This window comes from Amblyomma mixtum, chromosome 2 (assembly GCF_055824585.1).
Source record: "Amblyomma mixtum isolate Tamu chromosome 2, ASM5582458v1, whole genome shotgun sequence".
NCBI lineage: Eukaryota > Metazoa > Arthropoda > Arachnida > Ixodida > Ixodidae > Amblyomma > Amblyomma mixtum.
The window spans coordinates 305,496,372-305,524,300 of record NC_143013.1 but is presented as its reverse complement, the minus strand read 5'-3'; the positions used below and the strand labels follow the sequence as shown (position 1 = coordinate 305,524,300).

Below are 27,929 nucleotides of genomic sequence, written 5' to 3'. Positions count from 1 at the left end.
AAACTGGTTGGGTATTGACGTATTGAAACCGATTAGACGTTCGAAAGCATGTGTTTAGCCTGACTGGCTTGTGATTTTGCTTTGCTCTGTCGTCAGAACGTCTGGCGATGATACTGGGCTCATGTTAAGCTCTGACCGAGGTTAGGCTGATATGACCTGTTCGCGCCGCTGATCGAAGTTGATGAAGACGGCGATGCGCAGTGCACTGCGCTAGAGTGTGTTTCAGTTTAAGACGAGGTGCGATCGGCTGTGGCGATAGCAAAGAGAGTTTAAAAAAGCAGGATTTCGCTACAGATTGAATATGCATTCGCTGAGCTTTCTTCAATAAACTAGAATCTATAAAGCCAAGCTAAGGCTTTCGATACACGGGTACAGGGTGTAGAGATCAACTCTACGCGTCAAGGCCTGGCTTCGCTCTAAGGCGACTTTTGTGCCGCGGTCGGCGAACTGTCGCCTATGCGGCCAACCAGAGACGATCGATACTTGCTTTTTGTGATGCCGTGATGCAGGGTTTTTTTGGGACATACTTCAACGGTCAATGAGAAAGGACATTAAGATCTCGCCTTACACTATAGGGCTTTTGCCTGTCCTGAAGGACTCCGGGATTCCGTGCGATCTGTTAGTGCTGATTGGACTTTTTAAAGCGTGTGGAAGAGCGGCATGATGGGTCGACACGCAGAACCACCTTGTTCAACTAAGTCGCTGTTCAGTGAACAGTGTACCATGGTTCGGGGGTTTATGCGCCGCAGGACCGGCCGCTTGAATGGTTGCCTGTTCTTGACGCACGTATACGTCTCCCGCAATTTCAGTGTGCAGGTGGAGTGCAGTGCACGAAGACAGGAGAATGTGTGTGTGCATCGCGGAATATTGTGTGTGTACGTAAAGCATTTGGTAGCTCAGAGGGTTTCATTCCCACGCAATAAAGAAAAAACACATGCGGTGATGGCATAGTGCTCTCGTGCAGTGGTCAGCGAAGCTGATCTGTTCCTGCCTCTATTCATTTAACCCCCTTTCGCCTCCTTGCCCAATATCGTGCCTTCAACAAACGTTGCCCGATATCTCAGGCGTCAACCCACTGCTAGAAAGGTCGTGCGACCAGCTGATATGCTTTCTAATGGAACTCACATGCACACAAGATCACATAAGATTCTTTCTCAACTTTTGGCATGGGCTTTTTCGCTAGAACTTGTTTCCTGTGGGTTGAAATGTCTCTAGTATGCAGATTTGTCCGCCCGCTGATTTTTATGTCTGCTCCCTGTTTTACAACCACGCAGTTCGCCTGTCGCTTTAAGTTTCACACCTTTTATTAAGGGCCCGGAACTAAATCGCAGTTTATTGATTGCTTGTGTTTCATTCGTGATTTCGTTGTTAATTTGTTGGCTTTTTAGTTCATTCATTCATTCATTCATTCATTCATTCATTCATTCATTCATTCATTCATTCATTCATTCATTCATTCATTCATTCATTCATTCAGTTGCGTCCAGTTCCAGCGACTCAAATACGTGATAAATCGTAACCTAATTCTGTAAGACTGCTGCTCTCCGCGTCATTTCGCAATAATTTCTGCTCTGTTCACCTGATCGAAGTATTTATTTCCTTAAATACTACTGACCGTAAAGTTAGTAGCTCCATGATAATAGTTGCCTATATGTATGCAAAATCCGAGAAATCAAGTAAGAATACAAATAAAAAGGCAAAATAAGCAAATGTATACACAAAAAAATGATCGCTATTCGGAAGAGCACACTTTTAAATACAACAGGAAACGGGCTCCAGTTCTTTACTAAACGGTTAACAATGATCGCTTATGGTTCGATGAAGGGCAAACTTTACCGCAATACAAGTCATATCGTCCAAAAGCCATCTGGTTGTCAAGAATAAAGGGGCTTCAGAAGAACGGCTGCAAATCAAAATAAGGAATTAATTTTTAGGCTAGTAGCAAGGAAAACGGCAGTTCTGCCTAAAATTTTGATTCCTGCACGTCTGTTTTGATAGTGTTGCCAAAGGAAGAGCGCATACTCGCTAGATAAAACCACTGAGCACAATATAAATGAAAACTATCTATAGCTCAGCGCCTCTTTACGCACTGCATGCGCTCGTACCCGCGCGTAAGCGCATACACGTGCCTTGGAAGTTGTAACGCCAACATGCATGCAAAAGCGCACATTCTCTGATATGCACAGCATAAACTTATGTAAATGATAAACGCGCACGTTTAAAGCTAAAGTATCATACAGCTTCACCAGGGTGGAAATTTGGGCAAGTCGGTATTGATTCATAACATAAGAGTAGCGCAAAGCCAGGACGACGGAAAAAAGGGGAGAGAACACACACCCACAACACAGGCGCTAACCTCCGACTGACGAAGAAAACCAAACCCAACTAAGTGAACGGAACCTGAGCAAAAGTAGCGCATGCGCGGACCTAAGAGAAAAAAATATAAAAAAAGAAAGAAAAAAAGTGCGATAAAAAAATGCGATAAAAAAATGCGATAAAAAAATGCGATAAAAAATGTCAGATCACGGATGTTTTGAACCCAAGAAGGCCAGCTCTCGTTTAGACAAGGAAATGGACGGAGTACTAACGCAGTTATCTTGTAAGGCAGCAATCTGTGCAGCCTCCACAATTTCGCAAGTTAGCTTATCTCTACTCTTAGCAACGACTGAGCATTTGTCCAAAAAAGGCACGCACTTGCAATCTTTGCAGTGCAAAGCTAGATTGCTGGTGTAAGTCTTCATGTTGTTACTGTGCTCTCGAAGTCTATCGTTCAGGCACCTACCAGATTGCCCAATATACTGCTTGCCACAGGAAAGCGGAATACTGTGCACAATGCCCTCAGTACATTTAACAAATCTTTTCCTGTGGCGGATGGTACACTGCTGCTTTTGGGAGCTTAGTGCGGAGGGCACGGACCTTTTGCATAACACACTGAGCTTCTCTGGAGCTGAAAACACCACGCGAACGTTTGCCTTTTTTCCTATTTTCTTGAGATTGTGCACGAGACAATGGACGTAAGGAATGACAGCCGCCTTGCTCCTCGTGCCTGAGCGATAGGCTTCGAGAGCACAATAACAACATGAAGACTTATACCGGCAGCAATCTAGCTTTGCACTGCAAAGATTGCAAGTGCGTGCCTTTTTTGGACAAATGCTCAGTCGTTGCAAAGAGTAAAGATACGCTAACTCGCGAAATTGTGGAGGCTGCACAGATTGCTGCCTTACAAGATAACTGCGTTAGTACTCCGTCAATTTTCTTGTCTAAACGAGAGCTGGCCTTCTTGGGTTCAAAACGTCCGTGATCTCACATTTTTTGTCACATTTTTTTATCGCACCTTTTTTCTTTCTTTCTTTCTTTTTCGATTTTTTCTCTTAGGTCCGCGCATGCGCTACTTTTGCTCAGGTTCCGTTCACTTGGTTGGGTTTGGCTTTCTTCGTCAGTCGGAAGTTAGCGCCTCTGTTGTTGGTGTTGTTCTCTCCCCTTTTGTCCGTCGTCCTGGTTCTGCGCTACTCTTATGTTATGGATCATACAGCATCACCCTTATAAAATTTGTAGGTTCCTTGGCGAGTGTTCATCCCCGCTTAGCTTTTGCTTACGTTAAGCATTTAGTGTTTACTGATATTTCAGTACACATAGTAAACTATGCGCATTCCTCATGGTCGGATAAGGAACAAACCTTACTTCTTCAGGACGTCTTAGAACCCATAAATGAAGTATAGATTATCCGAATTTAAGGCTATGAATAGTAAATGATGCTTCCGATGCTGACGAGCCATTTTTTTTTTTTTTTTTTTGCGAAAAGATTGAACGTTGTGCATATTTAAGCCTGTGAAAGCGTGCGGATGGCGAATAATCTCTGCTTACCTTGTCAGTTGGGGAGATGCGGAGCTCCGAGCCCCGTGTTGCCTCTCTTAGCCAGCGCCCTGTGTGTACGCCTTGAAGCGAGCGTGGATGGTGTTGCAGAGAGACCGAAAAAGCACACACACAGACACACACTATATCCAAGTGAGGCGCACAACGGTGATCTTCCAATTCTGCAATAAAACACCGTTCGACTGCACTGCCTGCAACGCAAGGAAAGGTCGCTACTTCGCGTCCATCACGCCGGGGGAAACCCAGCAGAAAGCGACTGGAGGAGAAGGCGATGTCAGATGTCGTCGCCCTTTCCTGCTAAAAGAAAAACAGACGCCTGCGTCGGATAGAACGCCGCTGAAGGCACGGACCTGAATCCATTATCGAAGTCGCGGTGCAGGGTGCTTAGAGTTACTTGTAGCATCATACGCCTGGTTGCTGTCTTTCTTTTTCTGTTCCTTCGTGCGTTTATGTGTGTACTTGCTTTTTTAAGGGAATAACAAAGGGTCAGTCCCCTGGGAGCTTCCAGATTGCCTGCGGCTCCTTTGTTTAGCATGGTCTATGGCAGGCATAAAACACGATTTTGGAACGATCGCGGCGGCAGCCAACGCAGATACAAAGCTTGTTTACGCCCACCGGCATGTTCCTCGAGGTGCTTTTTAAATAGGCCAGGCAATACACGATGATATTTGTCGAGGATGCCGGCAGATATCTCGTTAGCTTTGTTTGCAACACATGCTGAGATAAGTGTCTCTGTTCACAATACCTCCCGCCGGCTAGGTGTCGTTGCTCCTATTAAATACTGACAGTATTGTTCTCCGGTTCATGCGCTGCTCGTATATTACATTTTATTACATATCCAGTGTATCCGGGCATACAGCAAGCAGGCAGTTCTTCATGGAATGCCGAAGCCTCCAATGTGTGCTGCGGCAAAGTGCTTTAATGCAGGAATGTATTTAACGGCTACATTTTTGCTTCTCTCCGTCCGCAGATTTTTGTCCGTCCGCCCGTCCATTCGGTGTCCATCCACGCCACCATAAAATGGCTATCTCTAACTGGGCCGCTATAACTGGCGCGTGCAGAGAGAAGTAATTTGAAAGAAAGAGACTTGAAAGAATAGGCGGGTCGCCGCAGCCACGTCCGCTCAAGCGACTGCTGCAGTAACAGATACCCCCTATACCACCCTGTCATCTGGCATGCAGGTCATAAAAGCTTATGCAAATGACACTTGCTCATGTAAGAGTTAACTTGCAACTATAGTGCGACAAAATTAGCGATCTACTCCGTGCGAGGCCTAGATTCGGCAGAACAGCCTGCAATTTGCAAGCCCCGTGTTACACGCTTTGCATTTCGTCATGACAGCGCACGGGAATGTCATGTTTAATGATCTTGCGCTTTGTTCCTTCAGGGGGCGAACAAAAGCGAGGCGGGGCGCTTCGGACAGCTTCAAGGGTTTGTGCAAAGTCTTCGTATACGTGTGAAACCATTTCGCACTTTCTTCCAGCTTGTACATCGAGATACTGTTATGTGTCGATATACTTCTGTTTTCTCAACTTAGCATGGAGAAAACTTCATAGAAAAAAAATTTAAAAAAAGCAACTCGAAGGTAAATTTTAATGTAAGTTCTGCGGCATAATGCAAATCATTCAAGCCGCACCTGCTCATTCTCGCCCATGTATACTCGTTCCATTTTAATAAAAGATGGAAGAAAAATAACGCAATAGTAATCGAGTACTTATCTGTAATTGCTCAGTTACTTTTCATGGGCTGCAATTGACCACTGGAATCAGTTACGTTTCAAAGGAAGTAATTGTAATTGGTTGCTTGTTTTCTGTGACTTGTACAAGACTGGGGCTAAACCAACCGCGCCCAACGTTGAGACGGAGCGGCTCCATGCATTGCGGTGGCCTACTGGTTTAAGCATCCGCCTCGCATGGGGGGGGTGCGGTGTTCGATCCCCAGTGTCGCCGGGTACCCCACCTTTGTTACAATGGGTACAAGCTTTCCCCTGGTGTGGTGCTCGGTTTATTAAGAGTGAAATGCTTGGGAAATGGGTTTATGGCCCCACCTTGAGTAAAAGAAGAATACCTTGTGCTATGGCACTCTTTGGCCACCGATATCCTTGCGCCATAAAAACCCATCATCATCATCATCAGCAGCAGCAGCATTGCGCACTGCGGATTCCCGCCCTCAGGTCGCAACAGGTGCAGCGAGACGCACGAGATCTGAAACGCTCTGCGGCACAACGATTCGACTACATCAACGCTTATCGACAAATTGAACAGCTGCAGTATACACTGACACAGGAAGCATCATTTTGAGGAGCGTTTAGATGGGCCAATGTCGACGCTATCAAGGCAGCCATCACAGCAGGAATGAATCGAGACCAGCTGTCGTGTATAGCGTGATGGGCGGCGAGAAGAGCCAGCAGCGGCAGCGGTAGGATGACATCACACGATGGACATGAAAAATAACAGACGATTTAGCGTGGCCAGCCAAATGATAATTAGCTGCGCTAGAACTTCGGTTTTCACTTCGGTTCGAAGCTCGGTTTTCAAGGTAGAAGCAGGCTTCAGGCAAAGGTCGGGGAAACCGGACTTAAGCTCCGCTCTATGGGTTTGCGAGATACCGTTAATGACCGTATATGCGAAATTGGTTATTCTCTACATTCATACACCCCATTCTCTACATTAAATTCATAAATCGCTGGGAGTACGCATACCACTCTTGGAGCAGTGGTGCAGCGATTACGCCACTGCACTGCGATGGCAGGTTCTGCCACCGGTGGGGCTTGTGAGGCCCAGGTAGCCCTTGCCGAGCAACCTCTCGTGACTAATTATTTATTGAACTGGCACCTTCCACGGTGGACACTTTGCTCACAATCCGGTGGGCAGGCTGTGATGACGCCACATGGTCACCTGACCTAGGGGGCCACCTAGGGTAGGTTGCCCAAAACCTGGTGAGAAGAGAGACCTCACAGGCAACGGCTAAGTGGCGGAATGAAAGATCTAGCGCTAACGCATTAAAAAACTGGCAGCGTTGTTACCAGTGTGTAGCGCGAGATTCAGCGACAGCTGTTAAGGTATTTAAGTTTTGCTATATGTTGAGTTAGAGAATATGAAAGCGACTTGATATTTGTATAGTTCTAGACACTTTTTAGTTTTCTACACCCATTCATTTTTCGAATAGCTCTGCTCTGCAGCCCGCCACTCTAGGCGTGCAGCGCCAGCGATGACCCTCTCCTCGTGCGGCGCGCTTCGGCAACTACCATCCGGTTGCGCATTCCGCCGCTCTTGCCATACCTTCATACTTCTACTAAACGCTCCTTCTCCTCATTTCTCGGTACTACCCTTCGGGCGGTTCCTGTTACTACCCCCTTACGCTTATACCTTACGCTCTCATCATACCTTCCTCTTGGCATGGTAACCCTTCTCCTCCCACTGTAATTACCCGCCAGGTGGTTCCCGTGGCAACGCACCCACCGGTTACACCGACTACGACTACTACGAACTCACATCTAACATCTTCAGCCTCCCTCAGGCAGCGTACACGTGCTCTTATTCCCCCGTGTACCTACCCCCTTCCCCCCAACCTATCACGGGTGAAGGAGGTCTCTCTGAGGCGGCTGCGTGTCGGAGTGGCCCTTACGCCTGCTGTTCGCAACCAGTGGAAAAGTGACAAGATTCCTGCGCCGCAAAAGTGCCCTCACTGCGAGGCACCCGCTTCCGACACCAATGTCCACCACCTTCTGTGGACATGTCCAGGAACTTTACTGGTGCGCGCTCGAGTTCTTCAAGAGGCAGGCCTGTCTGCCAACAATGATTCTACTTTGCACGTGTAGATAACGAAAAACATTTACGCCCGAAGCTTATGTTACTTTTGCACGCAACCGGGCTCCATGCGTTTTTGTAACATATTCCACCGTTAGTCACTAACACCACGTTTTATGCCGCGCGGCACACTCAGCGTCACAAATAATAATACTACGAACTGTTGCTAAAACGATAGCGATGACGCGAAACCCAGAAACGGGCGTGTTGCAGCTTTCGCTGAAAAAAACAAAAAAAAAACGGAGCGGTTATCACTTTGTAACTAAGCCCTGAAACCCTACAATGTAGGAAGGCTGTGTCCTTGTGTGTGTGCTACATAGTCCGGCCGCACGACGGCGTGCCTAGCCTCCTGACGCGTTGCTCTCACCGTAGTACCACGGCCGCTCAATGGAGAGCGCACTGGGTGCGGCCCGTCGCGTCGCCCGAAAGAGCCGTATCGCGCCTAGTTCTCATCGCCACCGCTGCGGCGCCACCGCTCCGGGACGAGTCCGGGCGGAGAGCTGCGCGCAGCGGCCGAGGCAGTACTCCGCGCGGTAGGCGCTTTATAATTTTAGCATTTACAAGCTGCGTTTCACAGATTATGGTGGTGCCACGTGCAAGTTTGCTATTGATAGCGTGATAGCGGCATGGCACCATCACTGCGCTTTTCCAAATCGCCCGTGCGTTTACAGCGAGAATCGAGGCAGAAGTGCGCTTCGCCGAGCGGTCACCCATTCGGTGACAGGCGTTTCAACCACTGTAATAACTGATTACATATTATAATCTTGAACTCGGGACAAGGTTTCGGGCCACTTATTCAACATGCACTTTTTGTAAACTTACGTTTGAGGTCGTAACATTCAGCATTATAGTTCAGCCTGTTGCTCCGTTTTCGCTGGAAATAGTTTCAAGTGGGTACCACCCCGTACGAGGGTCATCCCAAAATTAAGGACTGCAGTTTTTTTATAAATCGAAAGACATTTTTATTTTAAGCAAATTACAAATCACTTAAAAGGGGCACACACCGACGCGGTGGCTCAGCAGTTACGGCGCTCGGCTGCTGACCCGAAAGACGCGGGTGTATCGGCTGTCACAGTCGATAGAACATGACAACACGGTTGCAGGGCAAAGGAACCTTCGTGCTTTATTGCGCGCTGGTTTTATAGCCACCACTGGAAAGAAGGGCGACCTCCTCTCCCCAGAGGCCGACTGTGTGCGCATGTCCCGTGGCTTCCGGGACGATGACTTAGCTACCGATACATCCTCCTTCGTTTGGAAAAAAAAAAAAAAAAGAAAGGAAAAGAGAAAAGAAAAGAAAACTCTGTTACAAACAAATCTGAATGGTGTATGGCCCTCGCACAGACGCCTTGTTGACTTCACTTGCATTGGAAATTTAGGGCACCTGTACAAAGTCCTTGTTGTACGAGAGCCGCCGAGGTGGTGCTATTTGTCTTGTTGATCTCCTTAGTGCTGGTGCTGGCGAGGCAGTGCGCGGGGGATCCTGCGTTGGAGGCGCTGTGCCGAGCTGTGGCATGATAGTACGCGACTGCGGTGGACCAGTGCGGGCCGAGGTTGCCGAATTGTCCGAGCTGTTTTCGTCGTCGACGAAGTCCGGCAGCTCCCGCTCAAAGGGTTCACTGGTCGGTAGCAGGTGCCGCCGGTTGCGTCGCAGAACTCTTCCACCTTCGGTGAGTACGTCGTACGACCTGGGAAACCTGGACTGACGCAAGATCCGAGCTTTCGGTGACCACGTGTTCTGCCTCACCCGAACGACGTCACCTTTCTGCAGTGGAGCCAACGGCCGCTTGAGGCTTTCGGTCTGGCGATGCTTGTACACCTGGTAGTTGGCACTACAGCGCAAGTCCGGCAATGTGGTGCGAAGCTCGCGGCCTTGGAGGATCTCTGCAGGGGTTCGACCGCACTCTAGAGGTGTGGTCCTGTAAGCAAGAAGTCCCAACCAAAAATCTTGTTTAAGTTCGGTGGTTTTCTTTAGGATGCGCTTTACAATTTGCACACCCTTCTCCGCGAGACCATTTGATTGAGGGAATCGCGGACTCGAGGTGGTGTGTTTGAAATCATATCGCTTTGCAAAGGCAGCGAAGTCGTTACATGCGAACTGCGGACCATTGTCTGTGCATACCTCCATTGGTATGCCGTATCGTGCAAAAATGGAGCTAGTTGACTCTATGACGCTCCTCGCTGACAAGTCGTTAAGCAGTTCTACTTCGGGGAAGTTTGACAACGCATCGTATAAACACAAGTAGGATTTCCTACCATACTGGAAGATGTCGATGCCCACTCGGTACCAGGGCTTTTCAGGCACAGGACGCATTTTCAATGGCTCTCTTGGTTGGCTGTAGGCGTACTGCATACATACGCTACACTTCTTGACAAACGCCTCAATGTCCGAGTTCATTCCAGGCCAGAAAACTAGACGCCGTGCCCTGAGTTTGTTCTTATTAATGCCCATATGACCATGATGTATTTTTTCTAACATTTCCCGTTGTAAAGTAGTTGGTATTATAACCTTGCAGCCTTTTAGCAGGACGCCTCTAACTTCGGACAGTTCGCCCTCGCTTGACTTCAGCGGCCCTTCGATAGGAATACCATTACTTAGGCATTTTAGAACGGAGCTCAGATAAGGATCGTTCCTCGTCTCTACGGCCAGTCGCTTCCACGTGTCGTCGCTGACAAGTGAGCAAACCACACTTACGGCATGAACTTCCACGTCATCGCTCTGGATGCTCTTATCGTCCTCGGCGGGGGCCCTTGATAGCATGTCGGCGAGCAGAAGTTTTTTTCCTGGGACGAAGAATATTGTGATCTCATAACGCATCAGCCTAAGAAAAAACCGCTGCAGCCTTGGCGGCATATCGCCAACTGCTTTTTTGTGGATGGCAACTAATGGGCGGTGGTCTGTTTCCACAATAACCTGCCGGCCGTAGACGAAGTGGTGAAACTTTTCGCACCCGTATACGATAGCCAGTGCTTCCTTCTCTATTTGAGAGTACCGCTGCTGCGCGTCAGTGAGCACTTTGGAAGCATAAGCCACGGGTTTCCAGGAATCGCTATGACACTGCATTAAAGCTGCAGCAATCCCATTCTGTGATGCATCACAGGGCACTTGTGTTGGTTTTTTGGGGTCAAACATTGACAGGAGCGGTTGTTGGCTCATGCTATGGCATAGCAGTTTCCATTCACTCGCATGGTTATCTGTCCATTCAAAAACTGCATCTTGTCTGATTAGGCTCCTGAGAAGAGTCGTTCTTTCCGCCAGCGTGGGTAAAAATTTTGCAAAGTAGTTTGCGACCCCCAGCATTCGCAGAACTCCCGATTTGTCAGAGGGGGCGGGCATTTCCAACATACTTTTCACTAGTGAAGGGCTCGGTTTTATACCTCCTGCACTGATAACGTCGCCCAAGAACTCAATTTCTTGAACGCTAACTGTGCACTTCTCACGATTAAATGTGAGGCCGGCCTGCTCAGCTGCTTGCAGAGCTGACCGAAGGCGTACGTCGTGCTCCTGCCGGGAAGTGCCCCAGACTAGTATGTCGTCGACGTACACTTTCACGCCGGGAAGAGATTCAAAAACTTCATTTAGTGTTTTCTGAAACACTTCAGATGCCGACGAAATACCGAAAGGCATCCGTAAAAATTCAGGGGGCACTTTGACTGTCTAAAGTGGGTAGAGGCGGAAGCGTTTTCCGCACCACCTTCGCTGTTTCTGTGGCACTGGTGGCGTCACATATATTTGAGTACTAATTACTAAGTGGTGGCAAATCACTAATTAATTGTTAATTGCTGATTAATGCCTGAATACTAATTAACTGCTAATTAATGACGCTTAAGCTTCGTCTTTAGGAGTGGAACGCGACAGCGTGTTGTAGCGCTGCCAGGGAGTCCACGGAACGCCACCCCCCGTTTGGCGCGATGCCTTGCCCTTTGAACGCAACGCTTTTTGAGGAAAGGAAATGGCACAGTAATTCTCTGTCATCTCGGTGGACACCTGAACCGCACCTTAGAGGAAGGGAGGTGGGAGTGAAAGAAGATAGATAAAGAGGAGCCGTAATGAAGAAAATTAAAATTGTATTTGAGGAAAGGAAATTACGCAGTAACTGTCTCACATATCTCGGTGGACACCCGTCAAAATTCAGGGGGCACTTTTTTGACCTAAAGTGTGGTCACTGATGTGTGGTTAAGATGTTAAGCTTCGCCCCTAAGAGTGGAACGCGACAGCGTCTTGCAACTCTGCCAAGGAGTCCATAGAACGCTAACGCCCATTCGGTTCTACGCCTCGCTCGTCGGTAAATTGATTTTTGAGGAAAGGAAATGTATCTGTCTCTCATTTGTCGGTGGACACCTAAACCTCGCCGGAAGGGAATGGAGGAGGATGATAGTGAGTGAAGACACGGTATTCACTAGACGCGCCTTTGTTCATTCCAAACCATCGACTGGCATGGCGGAGTGGATAGCGTGCTCGTCTCTCACGCCGAAGACCGGGGTTCGATTCCTGAGCTCGAACAATTTCTTAATCGCTTTTATTTATTTATATGGCCTGACTAGTAAAGATAATTAGGCTAATTGGGTAATTAAGCAATTAACTAAGCTCAGTCCCACTTACTTGGAGCATCACTATACGATCCCTTCAATTGGTTGTATGGTTACTAGCCAAAGTGCAATTGGCCCCGTTTGAAATGCGCGCACTGTGACGTCACGACCGTTTCCACCAATTGAAAAGCGTGACATTTTCTGTCGACAACTGCTGCTTACAACGATGGGACATTAAAGGCTTCCGCCTTAAAAAACGATATCGACCGAACGGTGTTGCAAAAGTACAAATCCTGGAGGTTTCTTCGTGCAATGGGATCTGATGGAACCCCGAGTTTGCGTCAAGTCTGGAGAACACTGTTGCGCCCGCTAGCTCGGATTCTATATCTTCTCGCCTTGGCATTTCGTAGTGTTCTCGCTTAATGCATTCGTTTATCTTTCTAGGGTCCATGCACACTCGGATATTGCCGTCTTTTTTGCGAACGATAACGAGAGGACTCACCCAGTCTGTGGCTTCTGTGACTTTTGTGATGATCCCAGCCTTTTCCATGCGTTCAAGTTCTAGCCGAAGCGGTTCTCGCAGAGCCAGAGGTACCCGTCTCGCTGTTTGGACAACAGGTGTGGCGCCTTCGCTCAGGGCCATGCGGTATTCGCGTCGAACACAGCCTGTGCCGCTGAACAGGTGTTGGTAATCGTGAATGACTTTATCAGAACTGTTCACTGTTACGTTGTGAACTTCCCGCGGCAGAAGACCCAGTTCTTCGCTTGCTTCAAGACCAAGGATTGCTTGATTTCCTTTGCGCACTACAAAAAAGTTGCAAACGCTCTTTCGGTTATTCAGCTCCACTTGAGTTCTGAGGACACCCATATGTTTGATAATGCCGCCGCCATACGATCTCAGGATCACACTACTCGGCATTAATGATGGCTTGGGATTCATCTTCCTGTAAAGACCGAAGGGCAACAGGTTAGCTTGGGATCCCGTGTCCACTTTCAACTTCACCAGCAAACTGTTCATGCATACTTCAACGGTCCATGCACGTCGACTGCTGACGCTGCTAACCGACACGTCGAGTACGTTAAAGTCTTCTTCGGATTCTTGCAGTGCGTCCACCTGATTACTTGCCTTGCAGCAGACCGCGAAATGGTTCCTTGCTTGACACTTTCTGCATGTACGTCCGAACGCTGGGCAGCTTCGCGGCGCATGAGTTCGGCCGCATTTTCTGCACTTGAATTGCTTTGATTGCGCTTTACCCAAAAACGGGCTTTCCTTTCGCACCAAGTCCACCGTTTGCTGCTGGCGCTCATTCCATATCTTTTGGTGTTCAGCTGCGCTCTCAGCGGCTTTGCAGATTCCTTCTGCTTTTTTGAGGGTGAGCTGGCTGTCTGCGAGCAACTTCTCTTGTACTTTGCTATCACTGGTGCCAAAAACTATTTGGTCTCTAATCATTGACTCCGTCAATGAGCCGAAATTGCATGAATGGGCTTGAGTCTTCAAATCACGCAAAAAATGTTCAAAGGGCTCACCGGAATCTTGCATCCGTTTCCTAAAGATATACCGCTCGTGGACTTCGTTCCGTTGGGCAGCACAGTATTCTTCAAACTTTTTCACCACCGTCGCATAGTCGAGCTTGTTCTCGCCATCCGCAAAGGTAAACGTGTTGTAGATTGCGATGCCTTCCTCACCTGCGATGCTCAAGAGCAGCGCGGCCTTCGCATACTCTGGTCGAGGTTTTCCGGTTGGCTCCGATGCAGTCAAGAAGAGCTCAAACTTCTGTTTAAAGAGCTCCCAGTGCTTGCTGATGTCCCCTGTCACACGCAGCGGCTCCGGTGGCTTTAGGAATTCCATCTTGTTGGTCGGTGGCATCCCACTTCTGACACCATGTATCGGCTGTCACAGTCGATAGAACATGACAACACGGTTGCAGGGCAAAGGAACCTTCGTGCTTTATTGCGCGCTGGTTTTATAGCCACCACTGGAAAGAAGGGCGACCTCCTCTCCCCAGAGGCCGACTGTGTGCGCATGTCCCGTGGCTTCCGGGACGATGACTTAGCTACCGATACAGCGGGTTCGATCCCGGCCGCGGCGGCTGAATTTCGATGAAGGCGAAATTCTAGAGGCCCGTGTGCTGTGCGTTGTCAGTGCGCGTTAAAGAACCCCAGTTGGTCGAAATTTCCGGAGCCCTTCACTACGGCGTCCCTCATAGCCTCAGTCGCTTTGGGACGTTAAATATCCATAAACCAAACCTTAAAAGGGACACCATTATTCTACTTTTCCACATAATCGCCGTTGGAGTCTGCATTTTTACAGATGCTGCGGCAGTTTTTGTATGCCCATGTCATACCAGCTCGCCGCTATGCCGTTGAGGAAGCGTTTGACCGCATCTTTCACTTCGTCATCATCAGTGAAGCGCCTTCCAGCGGGGTGTTCTTTTAGCTTTGGAAAGAAGTGGTAGTCAATTAGTGCCAAGTCCGGACTGTAGGGTGAGTGGCTGATGACGTCCTATACAAACTGTTCTAGGAGAGCGATGGTTTGACAGGCAACGTGGGGGCGAGCGTTGTTCCTCTTCTGCGATTTTGAATCGCCCCTCTGAGTTTTTTAAGGGTCTCACAATATCTATCCGCGTTTACTGTGGTGCCAGGAGCCAAGAAGTCTACCAACAATACCCATTTTCGATCCCAAAACACAGTTGCCATGACTTTCCCGGCAGACTGTGTTCGCTTGAATTTTCGCGGCTAGGGCGAAGATGAGTGCCGCCACTCACGTGATTCTTGTTTGGTCTCAGGCGTGAAGTGGAATGTCTAGGTTTCATCACCCGTAACAATAGAATGCAAATATCTCCGTTTCATCTCCAGAACGCGGAAGAAATTCGCAGGAGTCAACGCATTGCTGTTGATGGTCGTCTGTGAGCATTCGCGCAACCTGTCTTGCGCACACCTTCCGATATTTAAACTTTGCTGTTAAACTGCTATAAATAGTGCTTCTAGAAACGCCAGGAACCAAAATGCAGAGTTCATCGAGTGTGATCCTCCGTTATTGTTGCATCATTTCTTCGACCTTCGCGACTGTTTCATCAAAAATTGACGGCCTCCCGCTTCTTTCTTCGTCGTAAATTTAAGTGCGACCAGCTGCGAACTTCCTACACCACTTGGGGAAGTTTTTAACATCCATACAAGACTCTCCGTACACTTCCGTCAACTGGCGATAATTTTCTATTGGTTGAACGCCATTTGCGTGAACTTCGCTCCTGGCGGTAGTGACAAACGGGAGCTCCGTTTCAAATGGTTGCCGGGCCAAGACTGACAGTCCCTTTCGCGCTGAGTCATGGCTTGTTTGGAAGACGGGGAACAATGAACACAGCAGTATAGCGAGCAGCCACGCATATAATTTCCCGGCGGCCGCAGCCCTTTGGAGACCTCACTTTTAAGATTGCCCTCGTAAATATACTGCTGTCACAAACAGTTGCAAAAGAAACAATTAAAGACAGCCAGTTCAACCAGACGTTAGCAGGCTCAGCCAATGTTTTTCGTTTTATTTTGAAGCCACGTGATGCACCGAAGGAATTCAAGCCTATTTTACAAGCGAAGAACTTTCCTCGAAAGCGGTTTATGAGCAAGTGTGATTTTTTCCACCGTAAGACTGATGTTTTCTACCAAATCGGTCAGCAGTGGTCGCATTAGTTTGGTTAAAAAGGCTTTGCAGAGGTCCTCGGTGTGACTGCGGTCTTCTCTCTCGCAAATCAACTCCGGACATTGCTTCTGCGGGAACTCATGGTAACCGATCTTCGGATCTTTTCTTGCGTTTGCGGTGCACAGCGGCACGCAGCAGTTGCGTGGCATGGTTTCGCATGCGCTTAGGACGCTGTTGACACAGGCACCGATGAAAAGCACGCAGAACTAGCAGAACCACGCGGTCATGCAGAGTAGTTACAGCGAAAACGCGCCAGCACAGCCAGCGCACTCCTTCCGCGTCGGCGGCTTGTCACGGAGTGGTGGCGCCCCCGCTGAGAATAGCGGCGGAAACTTCAACTTCTCCCAATACGCGCTTCCCCAGCCATTGAGGCGCGACGCGGCGGGCCTAGGGGCACCCTAGGCGGGCCACACCAAGTGCGCCCCCATTGAGCGGCCGTGGTAGTACCTTCATCCCGTTGCACGGCCGGTCTTGACGCGCGCGCTCTCTCCTCTCTCCATACGGCCTGAGCGGGCGCCGAGCGAACAAAGCATTTTTTTCTGCGCTGCGCCACCGCTGATCTCCGCGAGAGGGCGCTGCGAGCCAACCCCTCCTAACCCCTCCTGCGGCAGCATCGGAGCCTGTCTTGACCAGTCGGCGCGCACGTGCCTATTTTTTCACGTGTTTGTTTTGTCGCTGCCATGTGCCTCATGCTTCGCGCGTCTTGCTAACGAGGTAGCAAGTTTTGTGCATCGGATTTTCCATGGATATTCGTCCCAGAAACCTCTGAAGCTACGCATTGTGGTTGTGACGCTGTGCTTAAACGCGTGACCGAAAAGTTTGCCACGTGGAGCCTCATTCTTCGTGTGCCTTGCTCAGTAAGTTTTTGCATCGACTTTTAATGGGTACTCGTCTCCCAAACTTGTGAAGTGAAGGCGCGCATATCAATATTGTGGCTATGGTGTACTGCTGTGTGCCGTATTGTAAGTCGCGTCCCGGAAAGACTCCCGGTGTGTCGTTTCACCAGTTTCCAGTTGACCAAGAACTGTGCACCAAATGGCAAAAAAACATTTCTCGGGAAAATCTCGTCATTAATGACAAATCACCTTCGACTACAGTATGCAGCAAGCACTTCTTGGCAAGTGACTACGTCAGTGATCGCAAAATAAGAAAACTGGTTCCTGGAGCGGTACCAACCGTATTTGAAGGCTATCCATCTTACCTGGCACCCGTTGCGAAGAAAGCACGTAGGACGTTAAAAGTCAGAGACAGTGCTCCTTCAAGGAAGCCAGCAAAGCGAAAGGCAGATCCAGAAGATTGCGAGAATGCGGTGTCAGAGTCGCCGGAAGGTGAATCCAAGCAGAAAGCCACTGTATGCACGCAAACAACAAACAACGATGGGCAGCGAGCAAGTCGATACGTTTTAATGATAGCTAGACTTCGTTCGCAGGTAGCGTACTACCGCTCCAATTGCTCAAAAGCACAGCAGCAACTAGAAGCAGAGAGAAAGGTGATCTCGTCATATCGTGACGACAAGCTCTACTCATCCATGAAAAATATTGCTTCAGACGCCGAGAAGGGAGAGAAAAAAGCTGTCTTCCTGCTTCACCAAGTTGAAGGATACCAGAAGAAATTGCAGTCTTATCCCGAAGAAGTAATCAGAGAGTGCGTCATATGGCGCTTCCTTTCGCCAAAAGGTTATGATCATGCCCGTTCTACTCTGCTGACACTGCCGCATAAGTGTACACTACAGCGCTACGTCGGCCCTAGCTCAACTTCTTCTGGAATGAGTAGTGCCATGAAAGAAAGGCTGATTCACGAGGCGTCCCTTCTCAGCCACAGACAGCACATGGCTTCACTAATAATCGATGAAGCAGCAATAAAGCCAAAGTGCATATATGATCGGAAGTCTGACGTAATATTTGGGATCAAAGACAAGCCAGAAAACGGTGCTCCCCGTGCGAAGAACGAAACACTTGCTAACCGAGTCCTATGTTTCGTGCTCCACGGAGTGGCAAGCTCGTACAAGATCCCATGTTCTTACTACTTCACGAAGCAGCTCAGCGGGAGAGACTTGTACGCGTGGACGAAGGACGTCATCTCTGCAGCTGAGGAATGCGGCTTTGTAGTGATCCGTATTGTTACCGATAACTACTCAGCGAACAGAACGATGTTTAAGCTCATGGGGAGTGGTTCCTTGTCAACTGTAGTGAAACATCCTCAGGACGAAGAACGAGTAATTTTTTTAAGCTTCGATCCTTGCCATGTTTTCAAGAATGTCCGCAGCCAATTCTTGGAACGGGAGCTCACAGATGGCACTGGCGTCATCAGTGGCACATTTGTTCAGAAGCTGTATGAGCACCAGAAGGAAATGACTGTCAAGTTGGCCAGAAATCTGACAAGAAAACATGTGTATCCGTCGAACCTTGAGAAAATGAACATGCTACGCGCCGTGCAGGTGTTTTCGCTGCAAGTCACGGCCGCGCTGGAACATCTCCAGCAGAACTCGCGAGTCAGCTCAGTTCTCTTTGCTTTCAAGGACGCAACATCCACAATCAACTTCATGAAAGTAATGAAGAAGTGGTTTGACATTCACGACACGACATACAAAGGAAGCGACTGCAAAATGCCCATCTCTAAGGAAGACGATGACCGACTACTGTGGCTGCAAAATGAGTTTTGCAGCTACGTGACGAAGATTCAAGAATGTTCCATTGCCACTGGTGTTGGGAACCTCACAGAGGAAACATACCATGCCCTACTGTTTAGCACAAAGTCCACAGTGGAGGTAACCCAATTCCTTCTGAGAAGAGGCGTCAACTACGTTTTGACTAGAAAATTCAATAGTGATCCTATTGAGGCATTGTTCGGAAAACTGCGCTTTATGTGTGGAGGTAACGATGCGCTGGACGCAAGAGCCGTTACAGCAGCTTTGGACCACATTGTCAAGAAAAAAGCACTACCATCGAAAGAAGTCACCGTACAAAGTGAAGACGCTGAAGAAGCGGCCGTCTCTGTTCCTCCAGAAGTGGTTCAAGAACTGAAAGCTCTGCATGCACATCTTCCAGCTCCACCTGCGTCCGTTGCTTGTTCGGGCTTGGTGTATGTAGGTGGTTATATTGCCAAGCTTATCAGTGATCTTGGGTGTGACGCTTGCGTCATGCTTGTGACAACAAACAACACTTGCAGTCCTCTGTATAAACTTCTGCGTAGTCAAGAAAATGGTGAACTTCACTACCCAAAGCCCGAGTTTCTAGCTCTCCTGGAAACGATTTCGTCGTTTTTTGAAAAGGCGGTCAAGGATCTCCCACGATCAAAGGTTCTCGAAGCCTTGCAGTTAATCGTTGAGCCACATCTGGAAGATTCGCCCCTCCTATGCTGCCCGGAAGGTATTGATAGAAGTCACACCAAACGCCTAGCACATCTGATTTCTGAGAAGTTTCTCCGAATTCTTCTCGTCAACTACTCGAAGAAATTGACAGACCAAAATGACAAGCCTTCTGGTTTCGTCCACAAGCCAACGCGAAAGCATTTCAGACTGTAACGGAGATCCCTCGGAACTGTGAGAACAGATGCACAGATACATTTAAACCTTTTCAAACGGCAAGTGCTATTATTTTCTTCCTAAATTTCCAAGTACCGACAGAGACAGTGCCAGCCTTGAGAGTGAAAATAAATGAAAGGTAAAAACGTAGCGCTATGAGACAAGGACACAGAAAGACAGACAACACACGCCGCTAGCGCCGTGTGTTGTCTGTCTTTCTGTGTCCTTGTCTCTTTGCGCTACGTTTTTCACCTTTCAATTATGAACCAACAAGCCCAAGCATATACTCCTCTGAAAATAAATGTTTCCTAACCCTGGTTTTGCACTGAAATATCTTGCCTCACTTTTATTCCTCTCAGTTGCAAATAATACAGCCCTACCCGCTAATACTATGCGCCATCACTGCATGCCAACCTCAGTGTTTTGAGATCCATCTACCAGTTCCATGCTTTGCGTGCCGATAGCGGTGGCTGCATAAGATATGGTTGTCAGGTTCTTGCTCAGTGCTCGGAGGAGCCGTTCGGCAACACGGGTATCAGAACCAGCGCGCGCCGAAGCTAAAGTGAGCTTTACCGAGGCTACCTCGAGGGTACATTTCAGCGGCTCCACTCGAGCTGAGAGGGTTGGCTCGCAGCGCCCCGGAGAGCTGCGGCGATAGGTAGCAACTGCCCCTCATGCACAGGCCGTAAGAGAGAGCGAGAGAGCCCGTTGCTGGCATAGCCGGCGCCATCTATGGAAGCTTCTTGGAACAAGACGTGCCTATCAAACTCGTTGTAATAAATAAACTGTTTTTCTTTACTTTTTAGCGTTGAAAGTTGGGAGCTATGTTAAAAGTATGCCTTAACGAAGATTGCCAATATACTTGCGAAACTAATAACTGCAAGCGTTGGCTATACTGCCATGTGTGGGAGGCAGGGCGTGATTAGGCGCCTTAGCTTCTGCTCTATTGGCAGAAAGTCTTCCTGGAGTATTGTTTGCGAGACTGGTTCTCCGTTTTGCATGGACCTGAACAAAACTTACCGCTGGAAAGTTACAGCGGTGACCTAGATGTTTGAGCAGCCGCTGTGTGCGGGAGATGGGATGTTGAAACCCCATTGCTGCAGGGTAGCCACCGGTTATCCAATGGTGCATGATTTCCCCGGGTTTGGTGCTTGGCTGCTCCGTGGTGAAATGCTTGGGAAATTGGTCTTCGATAACTCACCTTTTGTAAGGAAATATACCTTGTGTCACTGCACTTTGTCTACAGCTCTCTTGCGCCATCGAAATTCATGATCAGCATCATCAACATTACTCATCATTATTTTAATACATGTGAATATTCATGTAGTATTTCCTGCAGAGTATAAAAAGAATGACAAAAGTGTTTCCTCCTCTAATCACAGTCAAAAATTTTTTTGCTAGGGGTGAAAATTTTATACCGTATTTTGCACGTACTAATTTGTTCAAGTTCAGTTTTTTTCCCTGTTCAATAGAAGCCTGGAACTCTCTACCTGGGTCCATTCGTTCATCTCCAGTTCGAAGTTTTATAACTGCCATCGAAGACGCATAATCGCTGAATATTCCTACCGTGTCATTAACAGTTCCTTTCTTGTTTGATACTTTTTGTGTGATTTGGACTTTATTGTAGTGCTCACTTTGTACATTTTGTTGTATTTTGTTACCTTTGTTGCGTATTTCGCTTTTTGTCTTTCCCACTCCTGCCATAGCGCATATAATTCCGCTGCAGTATGTATAAATAAATAAATTTCTTTAAATTTGCGCAAAAATATTTCCCTATACTTGAAAGATGCGTTGATGAATTCTATATTGTTTAATAGAACGCAGAGTAAAATACAACTGGTTATAGCCTCCTCCCTAAAATCAGGAGCTCTAAAGTCATTAAAAAAGTTTCCTATGAACCAAGTTTGCCAAAACCTTAAAAATATATACATATCAGAAATCATGAATGCCTGGAGCACTCTATTGTAATTACAGGTTGTGTCTAAAAATTGTCACAGGTCTCGAAATATATTTTAAGTTCTTCATATCGGCAAAAACAGCCGTGCGCTTAAGCGCGCGAGTCCACCTCTTTTTAACCAAAGTTTTTTTTTTTTGCGCCGAACTTTTTGTTCTGTAGAAAAATCTTAGCATATCTTCCATTCCCAGCCATCAGAGAATGGCGTACAGAATGTTATGTATATCGAGGATGCTGGCTAGCCACCCATCGCGTGATGTTATCCGCAATCACTTAACTGTATCTTCAGTTATTCCAGTCAACTTCAGTGCGTGGGAGAAGAAAAAATTAAAAGTTTTTTCTTGAGACTAGTTTGAGGCTATGGTTGAGGCTAATACTAGTTTTCCGTGGCGTCGCCCGCAGTTACGAAACCGAAGACTTCAACTCGCACGCGTTGTCCCTTTTAAAACAAGGGCACGCGCGTGGCTCGTCGTTGGTGATTTGCTGGGGTACGGCATTCTTATCACTTCGCCGATAACGCCCACAGCTGTCGCAAGGCCTTGTGCAACCTTACTCTCTTTTCATTCCGTTCTGTTTAGAGTGGGGTACTCTTAGCTAAGCCTACCCAACGGTGCATTGGCAAGGAGACCACTTCTTCCGCAACTGATAACACAGGGAATCCGGCTATCACTGTTATTACGTTAAACTCGCGGCTGGCGTCTAGAATCCAGTTGGCACCGTTGGAAAAACAAACTAAGCCACTCAAATTGCTGTTATCCAATGCGGTATGCGCGCGAACACGCACTGCTGTAGAGTTGTCTAAAGAGTATGATGCTGCCAGTTATGCAAGCGGACGATCTTCCGGACTAACAGCCAGGCAGACCTCTCCTGTATTTATTAAAATCTTGTTGAAATTTTTTCATCGTACCTTCAACGTGCTCGCCCAACATTTTGAAATTAATGCCACGGCTACTAGCTATCGTACGGTGTGTAGTGTTTACCACCACGCACCCTTACAAAAATTTTTTAGACAATTTATAGACTGTCCATACACTTCTGTCTATAAAGTCTATGGACTCTCTATAGACAAATCCTTGAGAACAGTCTATAGACAATACAAATGCTATAGACAGCCTATAGACCATCTATAGATTTATGGCCAGATTTATGGTAGACTTTTGTCTATAGACAGTTTACAGACTATAAATAGGCAAAAAGAAATATCTATAGGAAAGCAATACAGTCTATAAGAAGTCTATAGGTTGTCTATAGACCGTTTATATAAGGGCAGCTGCACATGCGCTATGCGGAACGCCGTATGGGAGTACGGCAGTAGTCGTAATCCAATCCCATGTTCTTGGACTCGGCAGCCGAACGTCATAGCCACTGCGTAGAGCAAAGAGGCTAGGAACCGTAAAACAAATAAATGGTTTAGTGAATGCAAAACAATCTCGCAACTCTGGAATCTTGTGAAATATACTCCGTTCGCGCCAACATGCTGGCAAGAAGCAAGGCCACATCCAGGCTGTGCTGCAGAGCCAGCAGGAATCATGAGCAGCCGTAGAAGTGGTGCAGGAGAGTTCGGACGCTGGCCATGGCCTTCATGACGGGCTCGTAGACGAGTCGGCGCGCGCCCATGCCTACGGTGAAGTCGAGATGCGTAAAGGTGGGCTCCTGCACCTGGAAGTCGAGCACCAGACGCGGTAGCCGGTTCCGCAGTTGAGACACGTCCTGCGGGTCCGCCAGCCAGTCGCCGCGGCTCCAGTACAGGGCTACGGGCGCCGACACCCGCGACAGGTTGTACTCGGGGGGCGTGTCCTGCGAATGGGGAGTCGTCAGGCCCAATCGAGTGCGTCTTTTATTTCTACCAGTGACAAGGAAATTTGGATTCGCATATTTTTCCTTGTAGATGGCAACACTAATTGCCATCAAAAGGAAGCAAGGGCTTTGCTCGCCAAATCTGTAAAGCTTAGGGTGACTGTAGTCTCGTCTGTGACTAGTCCTTTCGCGTATTGAAGGAGATTAACGGTACAGTGTAAAAGAATAAAAATGACGGACGCTTTAGCTTGGTTTAGCCGAATGCGACATAGGGGCGCAAGCACTAGTTGTTTTACTTGGTGAAACCTGTGAGTGGGGGCCATAGTGCTATCGATAGCACTAAATCTGGAATTGACATCTAAGCTCCCCCGTAAGGGCATGACGCGATAGGGTTAAAGGGGTAATGCCTATATATGCAGAATTGGTCATTCTCTAATTAACACTCATAGATTCCTGGAGGTCATCATGCCACCCCTGGCGTTGTGGTGCAGCGGTTAAGTAATGCGCCACTGCCTTGCAATGGCGCAGGTGGTGCCACCGGTGAGGCTTGTGAGAAACCGCAACTAATTATTGATTGAACAGCCACCTGTCACGGTGGGCAGCTTGCTCACACTCTGGTGGGCAGGTTGTGATGACGTCACAATGTCACGTGACCTACGTGACCCGCCTGCCACCCAGGCGGAAGGCATCCAGCCATCCAGCTCTTTAAGGTGGCATCTGGCGGTAGCGGTATGCGGGAGCAACATACAGCAGCGCTATGGTCAAACCTTCTGATTCAGGACAACGCGCTTTAAGCCTGGCCCGCATGGAGCGTTTTTTACCCGCGAAATCGCACCGCGCGCCCGACGCCCGCGCCGGCGTCGACGAATTCACTCCCGCATGGTCAGCAGCCGAGCGGCGCGCGCTACGGGCGCATTACGGGATACGTTGACAAGATGGCGGCGCCCTGCTTGCCCACTTCGGAATAAATACATGTCACCGCTGTATTCTTCGAAGTGATAGCTCGCACAAACGGTAGCGGTTCGCTTTTATTCCGCCTACTCTTGCCCACGCGTAGAGGTATAAGCGATAACTAGACCTTGTTTTTCAGATAATTTGGCGATTTTCAAGCTCTTAGGCCTAACTAAATACTGTGTGTTTACCTCGCAAGAACGACACCTGGTGAAGCAGTTGTCTAGCTTTTTGTCACTTGCTACATTTTCATCTATTTGCAGTTTTTCTTTTTGGAACGAAAAGAGGCTCGCAACGCACCCATCGTAGTTATCAGTAATTACGGATAAAAAATTTCTTCAACACAGCGTTCATGTGCTTTGGCGCCTTGTCACTAGATGGCGCTACCTGAGGGACGTCGCGGCTAAAGTCCCTTTATGAGCTTTTCTAAAAATTTAGTCGCGGCCAGCTAAAAGCGACTCCTCCGAAAGACAACACGCCGCTCGGCCGTTGCGGCCGAGAAACCCGAAGCCCAAGCCCCGGTACTATAGTGAACTAGAACTCGGTACCCTCGGAGCGCCAAACGCCCGTCTTTCCAGGAAGCACGACGCAGTTACACGACGCAGATACCCGAGAAGCGACGCAGCTACAGTGCCAGAGAGAGCTCGCGAGCGCGTCTCTCTCGGCCGGCGTGGCTCCGTCCAGAGTCACGTGACGCCCGCTCCGGCTCTCATTGGCCCTCTGTCGCTGCCCTCTCCCGGTGTCGGCGCGGCGTCCACGTTTTTTTCTGTTTCGACAGAACCCGACGATTTGGCAAAAACGTTCTCTCCGGCGGCAAAAAAAACGCTCCGGTGCCGTCGACGCCGACGAATCGCCCGGAAAAACGCTTCATGCGGGCCACACTTTAGAGAGCACCTTGTCAGTGCGATTTCCTTGTAATCACCTGCCTAACGCGCCGCTGCTCGGCAGACGCTTAAAAGTAAATGGCATATGCAGGGCATATCCATGGCAACGGATACTGCCGTGACGGTAATACCCGTTAATACAGGAGAAAAAAAACAACCTTAATTTGGCCTCCGTCCTGCCGCGGCCACAACTTTGACGATAGCGACAACGACGAAGATGATGATGGTGGCGATGACCTAATGAGCAAAGATGTTTTAACGTGGTAGCTTTAAGGGTCCCGTTGAGCGGAGAATCCGGCGTCATAGTTGCCGTGTCGAAAAGATCGGGATTGGTCAAGAGTATTGTGACGTCACAACCACATGACCTAGCGCGGATAAGTCAAACGCCAAACAAAGACAAAGCCAAATGGTCGAGCTGGGACTCCAACCGCTGCCCCTGGTCGTGAGCCCCTCCACCACTGAGCCACGTTCGTTCGACTTGGTTAAAGGGAGTCCTTGTGCGTCTTCTGGTAAATAAAAACAAAATAAATAACAGTGTCCGTGTATGCGAAGTGATATGCAAAGAGTACCCCAGGACGCCAAAGGGACCCATTAATGCTATCACGTCATAGCCTTAAGGCGCAGGTTAGTGTCCCCCAACTTTTTGTCCTGTATGTTCACCCAGTTGCTTCGTGCGATTAAACCACAGTGGAAGTCGTGTTGTAGACTATGACGGTAGAAAGTAAGAGAATCATCTCACCTGTCCATAGAGGATTTGATTCCTGGTCGTGCCGAAATCAAATTTCTGGAACCGCTCGCTCAGCACCAGCTGCATCAGAAGCGAGATGCGAATCGGTGACAATACAAAGAATATTGTCACGTAGTGGTGACTGCAGTCCGGCGGACAGGAAAACAGCGAGAATGGCTTCTAAACGAAACTCTTTATTTGGGCTGACTTGCACCCGCAAGAAAATTGAATCACTCGGCGGCGGCGTAGCAGCAATCGTGCTCGGCGGTCGTCGAACAGAATGCCGGCCGCTCTCGGCCATGCTCTTTTTAAAGCTGACAGCGAACTCTTGAGACAAAGCTCGGAAAGTTACCAGAACATTCTGGAACAACGTAAAATCAGCTCCGCCTGGATGCGATCAATCGAGATAAATCTAGGCGCGTCTTGCATCACAAAGCGATAAAGCGGCGTACCGGCAGCTTTGAAAAATGAACAAACACTACAAACATCGCGGCAATATTGTGACAAAAAAAGAATAAAATAAACGACAGGAACTTTGTGTCTTTTCTAACTTAAAGTAGCGACGGCTATTATGAACGGTGATAGTTGTTCCGCGTCCCCCTTTAATGTGCTAGTTTTCAAGCCTTTTTATTGCGTACAACTCGGCGCATGCGCGAACCCACGTGGACAAGACATAGCCGGCCTCTTACCTGCGCGTAGTGTGCCATGTTCCTGACCGAAGTGCCTGCCGGCGTGTGGCTCACGAGAACAGGTAGCCGAGTCTGCAAAGCAACGGAAAACCATCGCCGTTGTGAAATACGGCAGCCATTTGGGCGCACAGGATGTGCCCACAGGATGTACGCACTGTGCACGGAACATTGGATGCCCCGCTCGGAGTGCTGTCCACCCTTCTCTAACAGCATCACGAGAGCTCAGCCAAGCCCTGGTGGGTACAGATTTATTTAGCATTGATTTCTACATTGATTCATGCATCGGCAACTTCCGCAAACGTTTTCTCTTTGTTTAGTAACAAGCCGGATGGCAACTTATCGGGATGGGCTCTAGGCTGTCTTTCAATAAATCCTTTCTCTTCTTCTTTTCTTTAAGTTTTCAATCTCTGCTCTCCCTTTTTTGACGGAAGACTTTAACAATGTCCTTTCTGAACAGTTATTGCAAAAAATGCACCTTTCCTTCTTTTCTTTTCATTTTCTTTTTCAAGCAAAAGGGCTGTCAGGGAAGTCTTCTGCTATCTGCGGCTTCAGTAACGAGCGTGCAGAACATGAAATGACGTCACTTTATCATGTCCAAACGTTACCGGCCATATTTGAAGCTACAATTGTATGTGCTTGCACTCCGTCACAGACACCGTCACTTCACATCTGTCTACACCGAAACCAACAATCCATAGTTCGCCCCATGGCCGTTAATTGACTTCCAGAATGACAACATATTGCTGGAAAAGGAAAAGAAAACTGACAAAAAACGCGGACGGCGACACGCGCACATGGACACTACATAGTTCTGCCTCTGCCGTAGTCCAGGTTTTTCCGGCCTTGCATTTATCGCGATGTGTTCCAACTTACCCATTCGACCTTGCACTTATCGCGATGTGTTCCAATTGACCGATTTGTCGGCTATCAGCATAGTGCTACGCATTTTATTTCGGCTCATGATATGATATGGCCTTACTTGCGTGCGCTATTCGAAACCCAAAATGACGAACTAGCATCACTGTGAACAAGTATCGACAGAAGTTTTTTTCCCAATAATGCCTACGTTCGTATTTGAACTGTACCTTACGGCTAGCTGTAAACGTTGGCGGCTTCAATACGACTTGTTCAACAAAGTCATGCGCTTTTTTTTTTTTAATGCGATGTTTATTGCCTCAGGGCATAAAACGGCATGTAATGATAAATGAGGATGCCTAAATAAATGAGTAAAGGTTCGCTGATCTAATGAAATCGAGCAGTGAACGATGATGAGGTCCTTGTGTCCAAGCGGTGTATGACGCACTGTTCTCGGGCGAAAGACCCGCTGCCGCCAGGTGCCGAATTCTTGTAGGCTTCAGCGCCGGGCAAACCCACAGCAGGTGGTGAATGTCGGCCTCAAGATTTCTGTTCTTGCAGACTGGACACCCGGGGCGGGGAAATACACCTTCAAATTGCGGCCACTTTCGTGTAACGGCTGGAGTTAGGGCAACCCCGACCCGGATCC

General features: G+C 48.3%; 2 protein-coding genes across 6 annotated transcripts in view; both read right to left on the bottom strand.

Annotated features, from left to right (window-relative positions):
• Positions 1-8,981: 8,981 nt before the first annotated feature.
• Positions 8,982-13,234, bottom strand: LOC149364792 (uncharacterized). Its single transcript, XM_089574722.1, has 3 exons — positions 12,712-13,234; positions 10,375-10,463; positions 8,982-9,598 (listed from the first exon to the last, which is right to left on the bottom strand). The coding sequence occupies exons 1-3, from the start codon at positions 13,225-13,227 to the stop codon at positions 9,055-9,057; spliced, it is 1,149 nt and encodes a 382-aa protein (XP_089430848.1). The 5' UTR covers positions 13,228-13,234; the 3' UTR covers positions 8,982-9,054.
• Positions 13,235-22,768: 9,534 nt separating this feature from the next.
• The window catches only part of LOC149364791 (gastric triacylglycerol lipase-like), a 71,752-nt gene continuing 66,591 nt past the window's right edge, over positions 22,769-27,929 (bottom strand). For all 5 annotated transcript variants that reach the window (XM_089574717.1, XM_089574718.1, XM_089574719.1 and 2 more), the window contains 3 exons: positions 26,426-26,497; positions 25,749-25,817; positions 22,769-23,174 (listed from right to left, as the gene is read on the bottom strand). In XM_089574717.1, the coding sequence (XP_089430843.1) occupies positions 22,905-23,174; positions 25,749-25,817; positions 26,426-26,497 (411 nt within the window). In that variant the 3' untranslated portion in view covers positions 22,769-22,904. The remainder of the gene's footprint in view (positions 23,175-25,748; positions 25,818-26,425; positions 26,498-27,929) is intronic.

Coding starts and splice junctions, on each gene's coding strand:
- LOC149364792 (XM_089574722.1), bottom strand. CDS start 13,227: ATGAACAGTTTGCTGGTGAAGTTGAAAGTGGACACGGGATCCCAAGCT. Junction 10,464..12,711: donor TCACAGAAGCCACAGACTGG/GTGAGTCCTCTC, acceptor TCTTCGTCCCAG/GAAAAAAACTTCTGCTCGCC. Junction 9,599..10,374: donor ATGACGTGGAAGTTCATGCC/GTAAGTGTGGTT, acceptor TCTTGCTTACAG/GACCACACCTCTAGAGTGCG.